This window comes from Chiloscyllium plagiosum, chromosome 7, assembly GCF_004010195.1.
Source record: "Chiloscyllium plagiosum isolate BGI_BamShark_2017 chromosome 7, ASM401019v2, whole genome shotgun sequence".
Taxonomy (NCBI): domain Eukaryota; kingdom Metazoa; phylum Chordata; class Chondrichthyes; order Orectolobiformes; family Hemiscylliidae; genus Chiloscyllium; species Chiloscyllium plagiosum.
In genome coordinates, this window is record NC_057716.1 from 15,011,609 (window position 1) to 15,024,163 (window position 12,555).

Below are 12,555 nucleotides of genomic sequence, written 5' to 3' on the forward strand. Positions count from 1 at the left end.
TTATGAAGTTGAAGGCGTGTACTGTACCTTTAAGAGAGAGTGAATGCAGGCACCTGTCATGCGACTGACTAGCAATCTCAGAGTGTACTGGAAAATTGAAAATATGTAACACTTGGCTGTGGAACAAATACCTGAGTTTGGTTGCTATGTTTTCACAACAGTTCAAATTTAACCAATTAGTTTAAATTATACCCCAGGATACTAAACCCAATCGAATTTGAATTTTACTGTTTTGACAACATCGAACCAATGATCCGATCCAATGTCTGGGGTATAAAAGAAGCAGAAATTTTGATAGAGAGAAAAACCTGCCATCTAGAGAGAGAGAGTGCTATTCAAAACACTCTCTACCAAAGGTATCTTTTTCATATGAAACATCTTTGCAGCAAAAGATGAAAGATGACCCAGGGAGATCTACAGCAGAAAAAGACCAACACCGACAATGACAGCTGCTGTCTGGTTTTGAAAATTAAGTGGATGTAGTTTTAATTGGATCAGTATATTGTTATAGAGTGAGAGGTAGATAACAAGCATTTAAGGAAAAGAGGTTTAGAGTTGTATATAGTTGTTGTTTAATGTTCACTTTTAGAGTTAAAGAGTAAAATTGATTTTCTTTTCAATATTGGTATTTGGGGAGTTTTCTTTCACTCATACTTTAACAGATTACCAGGCTAGGTGAGCTTTTCTGTGTGTTTGATTTAATTAGCACAAAGGGTTCACCACCCTGATGTTCCTGATTATCGCCATAATGACCCTGATGTCCAAGAGTTTGAAATTACTCTGAAGTGTGGGAGACTGCCAGTGACCTCTCCACATCCTATCAGTTGCCTAGCACCATTGTCAACATGGTAAATTGCCCTTTAATGGGCCCTTTAAATGTGTGAATCAACTGTTCCCCTTCAGGCAGGCATATTGTCCACTTTCAGATTCCTCTGATGGTATAATACCCACTGTTGGGATTGCATCATGGAACAGATCTGACCAAGTTCCCCATAATTATACCAGCCTTTCCCCTTACTGATTACTGACCAGTGAAATTCAGTGCATTAACTCTTTTAGTATTCCCACAAATGCAGCCACACCTGCTATGTGCTTTCAACATTTTCTGTTTGTCTTTATTTCGTATCTTGCACATCAGATTTTTGACCTTACATTAGTATTTCACCAGGTTTTATTTTTATTGAACAATTGACAGGTTGCCCAATTCTCTTAATTTTGATATGTCTGCTTGGAATGGCAATGTCTACTAAATATCTGGACATTTGACTGACAGTGAAGACTGTTTTTTATTCAAAATACTTCGTTTACTTTGAGTATTTCCCTGTCTCCATTTGCAGGGAGGACAGTTAGTTGCTGTTGTGAGAGGAGCAAATGCCCCATTGCTACAAAAGACCATCCACGAACAACTACGCACTGAAAAGAAGGTCCTAGAGGGAGGAGCTGAACGCAAAGTGGTGAGATTATTATTGACAAAGGACAAGAAAGTAGCTAAAGCTTGCTGCAAACTGAAACATATGACTGAAGCTTTTCACCTTGCACTCATTAGGATCTAATGCAAGAATCAACGTTTTGGGCATAAGGGTATGCCCGAAACGTTGATTCTCCTGTTCCCTGGATGCTGCCTGACCTGCTGCGCCTTTCCAGCAACACATTTTCAGCTCTGATCTCCAGCATCTGCAGACCTCACTTTCTCCTCTAATGCAAGAATGCCAAATTTCAAACCATCACAAGAATTGAAATTTGGTATTCTTGTTTTTGTCCTGATGAGTGAAAGATAAAAACTTTTGACAACATGTCTCTCTTTTTAGAAATAAAAGTGGTCCTCAAACTATAATTCAGGAACATTTAGTCAATAAATAGTATACCTCATTCCTTATTTTCATTTGTTTTACAACTATATGTAGATTAGATTAGATTAGATTACTTACAGTGTGGAAACAGGCCCTTCGGCCCAACAAGTCCACACCGACGCGCAACCCACCCAGACCCATTCCCCTACATTTATCCCTTCACCTAACACTATTTAGCATGGCCAATTCACCTAACCTGCACATTTTTGGATTGTGGGAGGAAACCGGAGCACCCGGAGGAAACCCACGCAGACACGGGGAGAATGTGCAAACTCCACACAGTCAGTCGCCTGAGGCGGGAATTGAACCCAGGTCTCTGGCGCTGTGAGGCAGCAGTGCTAACCACTGTGCCACCGTGCCGCCCATGTAGTCATTAGTACCTTTTCCCAGGTGTCCTAACAGGCCTGTCACCTGTGCAAAAGACATATTTGATCCCAGTTTAGGGCTAACTTACCTTGATTGCACTGGTTAGGACATGCAGTGCACCAATGATGTCTTAGAATCACAGGGCATAGACTCCAATAACAATCTGGTGTAATTTACTACTGTGGGGTGCTGCCAAGTTATTGTCTCACTGTCACTATTAAAGAGAAGAAGGCTTTGAGAAATCAGAGGAAGGCAGTCATCCCTGGACTGCTGTTTCATTCCTGGTCATGTCTGGAGGTGGAGGGAGTGAGCAGATTCTTTTGTACAGATTTGCTATTGATGTGAAGGGCTCTGGGAGACAGAATGGAGAAAGAAAAATCTTAATACATAGTTGACACCTGACTCAGAAAAAAAGTGGTCGACCTTTGATAACTTACTTGATGCTCAGGCAGTTCTGGGGTGACCGGAGAGGTCCACTGGGATGTATCCTGAGATAATCTGAGAGAATCTACCTGATTCTGTGTGGAATCCAGCACAAATTAGCCAACAGGAATCTGTAAGAAACTAAAGAAACCTATATTAGTGTGATAGAATAGAATAGAAAGTTATTGTCGTGTGTACTTTTACATGAAAAATACAGTGGAAAGTTTTATAAGTTGCCTCATCACAGTTTATGCTAGGTGGCAAACAAAAGCTGGAGTGTATGAAATGCTGACTCAGCTAATCTCTCTCCAATCCAACTCTGCACACCTTTCTCATGCCCCTGCTGCCTGACCATTAACATGTTAATCATTTCAAAGATGTAGCAAAGGCTTCAACCCCTCAGGTCCATTCCAGAATTTCTACACTAAAACCAGGGTCAGCGAACTGGAAGTAGTAGTGTGGAATTTCAGAGTTCTATCAAATCTCACTAGGATAAACACATACACAATCAAACTCCAGTGCTATTATAAAAGTTAAAACTTTGAAAAGAAATAAGCATCTGATTTTCAGATCCAGGCTGATCAAAAAAAACAGACCAGGTTTCAGTACTTAGCAAGAATTTACTATTTTGTTATACAAATTATTAGTTTCCAGCTGCAAGTAAACAATTAAATTGAGCAATTAAATAACAAGTAATTAAGTAACAAAAGAAAACTCTGAACTCTTTATAAACTCCTCTTACGCACACAGACACACATAATCAAGATAAAATATTGTGTAGTGTTAACTGGAAAAACACTGCCATTGCCTTTGCTCACACGATCTGTTCAGTTGTTTCTTATTGAGCTGAACGTTTCTCATCAATCTTCATTTTTCTGAGTACTTCTATTGGTTTATAAGAGGTGCCAAATGGCCGGTTCACTTATAAAACATGTCTGACTTCTCCAATTTAAAGCTGCAACTTGCAGCATATGCTGGAGAAAAGATCAGCTACTTGTTGACAGACCAAGATGATTCATGACATGGTAAATAATCACATAGTTATAATGAAACAAAGAACTGCGGATGCTGGAGATCTGAAACAAATAAAAACTGAAAATGCTGGAGAAACTCAGCAGGTCTGACAGTATTGATGCAGAGAAAACAGAGTTAATGTTTCAAGTCCTGTGACTTTTCATTGGGACATAGTTGTTGGCAAGCAGAGGAGCTTTATCATTGAGAAATGACCACTACTTGACAATTCAGCAGCTTCACTTATAAACAACCATTGAATTCAGTTTGCACATTGCTACAAGCCAGCGTGGCACAAATTGAGTTCACAACAGTTATAAAATCCTAACTTTCAAAACATGCAGCAATTCTTGTGAATCCCTGCGTTCCTTCTTATTTCAATCCACAGTTTTAAAAAGCATAAAAATAAGAAGATGCAACATTTACAGTTGTGATGTTTCACTTGCTTCCTCACTTGCTTCCATTGATTCATGGTGAGTTTTATGGGCTTCACAGTTGATTCTGCACCTTACTCAATTGGCCATTTTCCAAAATGAGCGTCTGCAAGTGTTTCAGTTACAGGGTGCATTACAACTAAAGCATCACAAGATGTCAGGCAGGAAAATAGGGTCAAGGCCACAATCAGATCATCCCTGATCTTCTTGAATGTTGTTGCAGAGACTGAATAACCTAATTGTGCTAATAAATATTTTGTTCCTTTGATCCAGTTTTTATAGGTGTCTTTGCCCTGTTTTAAAAGCCAGGGGGTCTGTATTGGAATAGATTTGGCTTCACTGAATGCTACATGGTTTTCTTTTTCCTGGAGCACTGTGATTCCCTGTAACATCTGTATTTGAGTTTAGCTAATTTTCAACAGACTCAGCACTCAACCTGGGACTTGCTGCTTTGTAAATATTGACTAAGCTAGAATAGATTTTTTTAAAAATCTTTGTCACTGACAACTTCCAGCTATTTACATTTGCCCTTTGTTTTCTACCTTTTAACTGTCTTTATGTTGCTCACCAAATTAATGCAAGGTGGAGTACAAATTGTCCAGTGTGAAGTTGGTGTGTTTTCCATTCATTTTATACCCAAATAAGAGCCGCAGCACATACACAACTATACAGATGTATGACACAAATGGAAATTCCTGGCTCAGCATGTTTGACGCTAAACATGAATAACAAGTTAAAGGTACAAATAGCCATCATCACTTTTCAGTTGTCTTAGTTCAATATATTTGTTGATCAAACCCCAATCTGACCATTTTCTATTCTCTTTCTTTCTCATCTTAAGTTTATATCCCTCAGCTTCCTGCTCAATTGGAATCCAACCTTTGTCCCCTCAAAGATTTTTCCTTCATGCCAATATATATTGCATTGAGCATGGCCAACTTTATAGCTCTGTTCCCTGATATTGGTTCTTCCTTAAATTAAGCTCCTAGTTTCTTGAATACCAGCTTCTGCCCACAAATCTGCTTAGAATCCATTTCTACGATGGTGCTGATTAACATGAGCCAAGGGTTATCATCTAATAATAAAATACTTCTGAATATTGTAAGTCAGTCAATTGAAGCTGTTTCATTTTTGGCCTTTAGATCAGAGATGAAGGCTTATCAGAAGAGCAAAAGGAGGAAGTGATATTGGTGGAAGACAATGAAGAGGAGGATCTGGGTAAGCAATGAAATCTTCAGTTGAAACAGCAGAAGGTGACCTATGATTTTGAAAGCAATGCTTTTTCATTGATCTGAAATGACTCCACAGGAGTTGGTATCCAGTCATCAAGTCATCCTTTATTTACAAGTGGAAAATCCCTGACACTGGCTCAGCTCCCTCAGAGCCGGCTCTCAGAGTGACAGAATGCCTGACGCTGCTCTTGTTATCTGTCAGCCAGGGCTCCCTAATTTGATCTGTTAATCAGTTCAATTAGAGAACTCATATTCTATGAGTTCCAACTGGATGGCCTCATTACGATCACCACATGATCGACTGGATTAGTCCAATTAGTATTTCAAAATTTACAATTATGAATTAAAATCAAGGTCCTCTATAATTGCTTCATTCAGACAGCAAATGATTGGCTCCTAACTGTTGAAATCTAAACACTGTAGCTCAAGAGGAGGGAACAATTCACAAATGAACTTTTTGTTCTCTTTTTTTCTATTTTTCTGTATATCTACCTCAGTCAAAAGTGCTACAACTGAACTGTCATGTGTAGGTAATTATGGACTACATCCTGATGTACTGTATTGCTACTTCTGCACAAAGCAATATCTCCTTATAGCGTTGTTAATGATAGCTTTAGACAGATTCCTCTGCAATGTCTCAGTGGATCAGTGTATACAGAACTGAAAGTCCCAGAGTTCAGTCTCTGCTCTGTGTTGAGTAATTTGCTGTTAACCAGCTTGTTTGAAATATAATCATCTTCTGAAGCCAGATAAATTGTAATGGGGAACAAAAAAATGGAAGAAGAATTGAAATTCTTCCCCTAAATGTGAAGTAACTGAGGGTTTATAAGAGGGCGTAAATGAAAGATGTCGCTATCAGTAAGACAATGGTGCTAGGTAAACTAATGCGGTTAAAGGCTCATAAATAACCAGGTTCAGATAATCTAGAGCACTAAAGGAATGACCCTGGAAGTTTGAATGCATTGGTGGTCATCTCCCAAGATTCAATAGACTCTGGAGCGGTTCCTACAAGATGGAGGGTGGTGAATGTAACTCCACTATTTTAAAAAATGACCGACGCAGAGGAGGAAAAACTGATTTACAGATGAGTCAACGTAACATCAGTAGTGGGGAAATATGATAGAGTTCATTAAAAAGACACAGCAGAACATTTGGGATTGGACAAAGCCAGCATAGGTTTGTAAAAGGCAAATCATGCTTAACAAATCTACTGCAGATTTTCTGAGGATGTAACTAGTAGAATAGATAAGGGAGAACCAGTGGATATGGTGTTTCTGGATTTTTAGAAGACTTTTAGTAAGATGCCTCATTATCAGGGTAGGGGATAATATAGTAAAAACCATCCAACTCACCCATGTTTTTTAAGGAAGGCAGTCTGCATCCTTATCTGATCTGGTGTATAAGTGACTCGAGACCGATAGCAATGTGGTTGTCTCTTAGCTAGAAACTGGGCAGTTAGGCATGTGAGAGAAATGCTGTCCTCGCCAACAACCGCATCCCATGCACAAGTAAAAATACAATGACCTGTATGAAAGAAACAAATGCAACATTTCTAATTTTGCCAATGATACTAAATTGCGCAGGATTGTGTTGTGTAAGGAGGCTTAAAGGTTATTTCGACAATTTTGAGTGATTTGGCAAAAGCATGGCAGGTGCAGTATAATATGCATAAATGTGAAGTTATAAACTTCAGTGAGAAAAACAAAAAGGATATTTACATAATGATACACTTGGAAGTGTGGATTAACAAAGGGATCTGGGTATCTTTGTACACCAGTCAATGAAAATAAACAGAGTCTAGATTAGGGTGGTGCTGGAAAAGCATTGCAGGTCAGGCAGCAGGCGCAGCAAGCATTTAGGAACGCAAATGGTATATTGTCCTTCATTGAGAGAGGTTTTGTATTCAGAAACAGGGATGTTGTCTTGCAGTTATACAGGACCTTAATTAGTCCACATTTGGAGTGGGGCGGCACAGTAGCTCAGTGGTTAGCCCTGCAGGCTCACAGCACCAGGGATCTGGGTTTGATTCCAGCCTCAGGTGACTGTCTGTGTGGAGTTTGCACATTCTCCCCGTGTCTGCGTAGGTATGCTCCAATTTCATCGCACAGTCCACAGATGTGCAGGTTAGGTGAATTGGCCATGCTAAATTGCCCATAGTGTTCAGGGGTGCATAGGCTAGGTGCATTAGTCAGTGGTCAATGTAGAGTAATAGGGTAGGGGAAATGGGTCTGGGTAGAGTTTTTTGGGTTGGTGTGGATTTGTTGGCCCAAAGGCCTGTTTCCACATTGGAGGGATTGTTCAAAGAGTATCACATGCAATTTTGGTCTCCCTACATAAGAAAGTTAAAAATCATACAACACCAGGTTAGAGCCCAACAGGTTTATTTGGAAGCACTAGTTTTTGAAGCACTACTCCTTCATTAGGTAACCTGATGAAGGAGCATCGCTCCGAAAGCTAGTCCTTCCAAATAAATCTAATGGATTGGTGTTGTGTAATGTTTAACTTTGTCCACTCTAATCCAACATCGGTACCTCCACATCATGGCACCTAAGAAAGGATATACCTGCCATAGAGAGAGTGCAGTGGAGCTTCACTATGCTGATACCAATGATGGCAGGATTATGGAGACATTGGTTTGACTTTGCCTATATTCACTAATTTTTAGAACAATGAGAGGGATCTGATTTAAATGATAAAATTCTCTCAGGGCTGGACAGACTAGATACAGGGAGGGTCTTGCCCTGGCTGAGAATCCTGGAACGAAGGAATATAGTCTCAAAATATGAGGTAGACCATTTAGGACTGTGAGAAGGAAATATTTCTTCACTCAAATGATAGTGAACCTGTGGAATTCACTATCAGAGAAAGCTGTAGAGACCAAGTCCATGAACATAGTCAAGAAAAAGATTTTTTAAAAATGTTTTAAACTCTAAAGATGAGAATGTGGTATTGAGAGAGGGGATTAACCATAATCATATTGCATCACGGAGCAGATTTGAAGGACCATATCATCTACTGCTGCTCCTAATTTCTAAGTTTCCCAGTTTGTGCACAGCAATCTTCCACAAATGCCAATGGGCTAATGACCAGATAATCTGTTTGTCGCAATGTTTTTTGAGGGATAAATATTGGTCAGGACACAAGGCATAAATCCCCTGCTTTTCACTGAATTAGTATTGTGGGATTTTTCACATTCATCTAAGAAAGTCTCAGTTTAAAATTCCATCCATAAGACGGCACCTCTGACAATGTCGCACTCCTCTTTAATGCTGCACTATGAATGTTGGCCACACTTTTATGCTTCAGTCTCTGAAATAGGACTTGAACCTAACACCTGGCTAACTTCCGTATAACCCACTAATACACAGCTGCTACCCAGAGAGAGGAGGGAACTGAAGGAGAGAGAACTGACAAATATGGCTATTTTTTTTGTTTTACGTTGGCGATGATGGTACAATTGTTCATAAACATCAGTAATAAGACAACTGAAGACAGCATTAGTGGCTTGGAATCTGTATTCTGCAGAATTGAGAGAAGATCCCAACGCTGATTAGTTGAATGCTGTTGTCTTCAAATCTTATGGGAACAACTTTGAATTTTTTTTGAAAGTGTCATTTTAAAACAAAATTGGCCAACTGTTTAGGATTTTGAGAAGTATCTTCACTTTTGAATATCTGGAATTCTCTAACCCTAGAGGTCTGTGGATTAGTCGGTGAGTATACTCAAGGCTGGGATTATCTGTAGTTCTCCTTACACCCCACCTCACCACCATGCCTCTCTTCACCCGCCCACTCCCTTTATCTACAACTCCCCTTCCACCCACCACCCAGTCCTGAAAAAGGGTTACAGCCAAAACATTGACTTCTCCACCTCCTAATGCTGCCTGGCTTGCTGTGTTCTTCCAGCCTCCTGCTTGTCTACCTTGGATTTTGAATTGTGACAGAATTTAGTGATTGTGGAGATGGAGTGGGAAAATAGAGTTAAGATCACAGAGTAACCATGATTATATCTAACAGAAGAGCAGGTTTCAGGGGCTGAATAGCCCACTCCAGTTTCTGTTTCTTATGTTTCAGTCTTTGCATTTGAGAGTTACAATTGTTATTTTACTTTAATACAGTTACTACCAACAAATCTTACACAGTAGCAATCATCAAACCCGATGCTGTGGCTCATGGGAAAGCAGATGAAATAATAATGAAGGTGAGAAGCAGAGCTTCAAATTGATTGCGATTAAAGTTTTGTTTCAATCTGTTGAGATTCAAGGTTATTGGATTCCATTTTATCCTTGACTTGTAATTTCAGTCTACTTGTAGATCTGTAAGTATAAATTTATTCATCTCTTTCTGGGACAAATTGTTAGTGATTTTCTCATTTAATATATATCTTGACTACTAATACTAAATGTTTTCAATTTTAGCAAGCAATTATTTTACATCTCACTCTTTTCTTTAATGTGATTGATGAATTCATTCAGAAGAATGTGGACAGATGATATAAAACAAGGGACTTTGATATAAAGTGGGTGCTGGAGCATAGGGACTGGTGTATGTGCACATATCTTTGAAAGTGACAGGTCTGAACAGTTAATAAAATACACAGTATCCTGAGTTTTATGAATGGGCTTGAGTACAAAACCAAATAAACTGTGTAAAAACTAGTTCAGCCTTGTCTGGAGTATTATATCCACTTCTGGGCTTTGCATTTTAGGAAAGGTATGAGACAGTAGAAAAGAATCACAAGAGTATATCCTGAAATTAGTTAAAAATCACACAACACCAGGTTATAGTCCAACACGTTTATTTGGAAGCACTAACTTTTGGAGTGCTGTTCCTTCAGGGCAACCACCTATGAAGGAGCAGCACTCTGAAAGCTAGTGCTTCCAAAGAAACCTGTTAGACTATAACCTGGTGTTGTGTGAGTTTTAACTTTGTACACCCTAGTCCAACACTGGCGTCTCCAAATCCAGAAATTAGGAGCTTTGTTCAGATTATAGATTTGCAAAGCCAGGACCACTCTTTCTTTCAGACGAAAAAACTGAGAAGGTTTGATAGTGATGTTCAAACCTTTGAGGGATCCAGACACAGTAGATAAGGAAAACCTGTTGCCATTTATGGAGGATGAAAAGCCAGAAGATATTGATTTAAGGTGACTAGGACCAAAGGTGTTGCAAGGGAACCTTTTTACACAGCGAGTGGTTAGATGTGGGAATGTAACTTCCTCAGTACATTGGAAGCGGATTCATTTATAGCTTTCAAAAGAGAATTGGATCATTGCCTGAAAGAAAATACTCACAGGGCTATGGAGAAAATGCAGGCAAGTGGGACCAGCTAATTTGTTCTCACAGAAAGGTGGCACACTCTCTCTCAATGGGCTGAATGGCCTTTTTCTGCATTGCAGCTATTCTGCGATTCTCCGTGCTTGATTGTACCTGCCCTCTGTGGCCATGCTTTTAATACACAGCTGGTGACTAGCCCACAACTTCTCGTCTGCCCTAAGCATATCCCATAATGCACAAAATGGGCAGGCATTGAAACAGGCAACCTGTTGTCTGTATGTGAACAAATGATTGAAGATCAATTAAGCATTTGAGCAAGCCAATGTACTTGAATAATACACTATCTGCACTACTAAAGGAGCTGGTGTAGGCAGCTGCATGGGAGTGGGCAGTCTGTTTTCTATGGCCTGTATAAACAAAAGCATGACGAAAGGGCGAGGGGCACCTCATACTCGGAGCATTCTGCACAGGTTTGGTGCACTTCCCTTCCCAAGGTGCCACCCACATTTCTTTCTATGCTGCCTACCTGACCAGAACCAAAAACCTCCTCCCCACTCCATTCTCCCCTCTGAGAGGGCGAAATTCCCACCATTTGCCTACTTAGACCTTCCTAGTACATTGTTGCCAGCAAGTTATTGCTGAAGGGCAGGTTTACATGAAGCAATTTCGCTTCTGACCAGCTTTTCTTCTGGGACTGGCATATAATCTGCCTAACTACCTCAAAATTGCACCCTACATGTTTTGGTCTTGTCAAACTCTTGACCCATCCTCCGATCAGTTAAATTCACAAGCTCTGTCTGCCTGTAACTCAGAATAAAGCATGCGTGTTCCCATTTGCTACACATTACTCCCCACACCATCCTTTCTGGAACATGTATTTGTATGACTGCTGACTGCTGAAGACCAGTCCATAAGAGAGATGTTACAGCCTACACCATGTGCAAAGATAGCTGTAGGACACACCAGGGAAATAAGCACAAGAATGGTTCTAGACGCAAAATGCTGATCACTTTTATCCAATGTTACCTTGTTCTTCCTTCTTAGAATCATAGAATCCCTACAGTGTGGAAGCAGGCCATTTGGCTCATTGATTGCACACTAACCCTCCAAAGAGCATCCTACCGACACCCATTCCCCTACTCTGTCCCTGTAACACTGCGTTTTCCATGGCCAATCTACCTAACGTGCATATCTTTCGATTGTAGAAGGAAACCTGTGTACCCTAATATTCACCCACTTGTGGGAGGAAGCTCTCTCAGACACAGAGAGAATGTGTAAACCCCACACTGACAGTTGCCTATGAGTAGAATCAAACTTGGGTCCCTGGCACTGTGAGACAGCAGTGGTAGCCACTGAGTCAGCGTGCCACTCCTTGCTAAACATTTCTGTATGAAAGCACCTCACAACTTACATAAAAAGCAAGTTAAGGATAATAAAGATGTAATAGAAAATAAAATGGCATTAATTGGGGAATATTCACAAGAGCATAAATATATAGTGCTTCCAGAACTGGTATGTTTTACAGACCACATTGTTTTAATGTTGGAGTTAACAAATCCCATAATAGAGTAAGGTCTTTTTTGAGTTTTTAATCAAAGGAAATATAGTTCCCTTTAAAGTTCCTCTGTATTTTCTCAGATTCAGGAAGCAGGCTTCGAAATTTTAGCTCATGAGGAACGGACGTTAACCAAGGAAGAGGCCCATGATTTCTACCGACACAAAGCTGAAGAGGTGAGGGGGAAAGGCTTTGAATTGTAAAGTCTGTGTCAGTGTTGTTATTGAGAAAATAACATCCCGAATTTAAACCATCTTAAATTCAGGGAAAAAAAAATTGAAGAAAATAAGAAACATGTGCAGTAGACCTCCTTCATCCAGTACCGTGCCTCTTGGGAAAGATCTTCGAGGGGAAAGTGAGGACTGCAGATGCTGGAGATCAGAGCTGAAAATGTGTTGCTGGAAAAGCG

The 12,555-nt window shown here is 40.0% G+C and overlaps 1 protein-coding gene across 8 annotated transcripts in view; it reads left to right on the forward strand.

Annotated features, from left to right (window-relative positions):
- Positions 1-12,555, forward strand: part of nme9 (NME/NM23 family member 9) — a 65,681-nt gene that overhangs the window by 29,770 nt on the left and 23,356 nt on the right. For all 8 annotated transcript variants that reach the window (XM_043693090.1, XM_043693083.1, XM_043693087.1 and 5 more), the window contains 4 exons: positions 1,338-1,454; positions 5,227-5,302; positions 9,434-9,516; positions 12,230-12,322. In XM_043693090.1, coding sequence (XP_043549025.1) covers positions 1,338-1,454; positions 5,227-5,302; positions 9,434-9,516; positions 12,230-12,322 — 369 coding nt within the window. The remainder of the gene's footprint in view (positions 1-1,337; positions 1,455-5,226; positions 5,303-9,433; positions 9,517-12,229; positions 12,323-12,555) is intronic.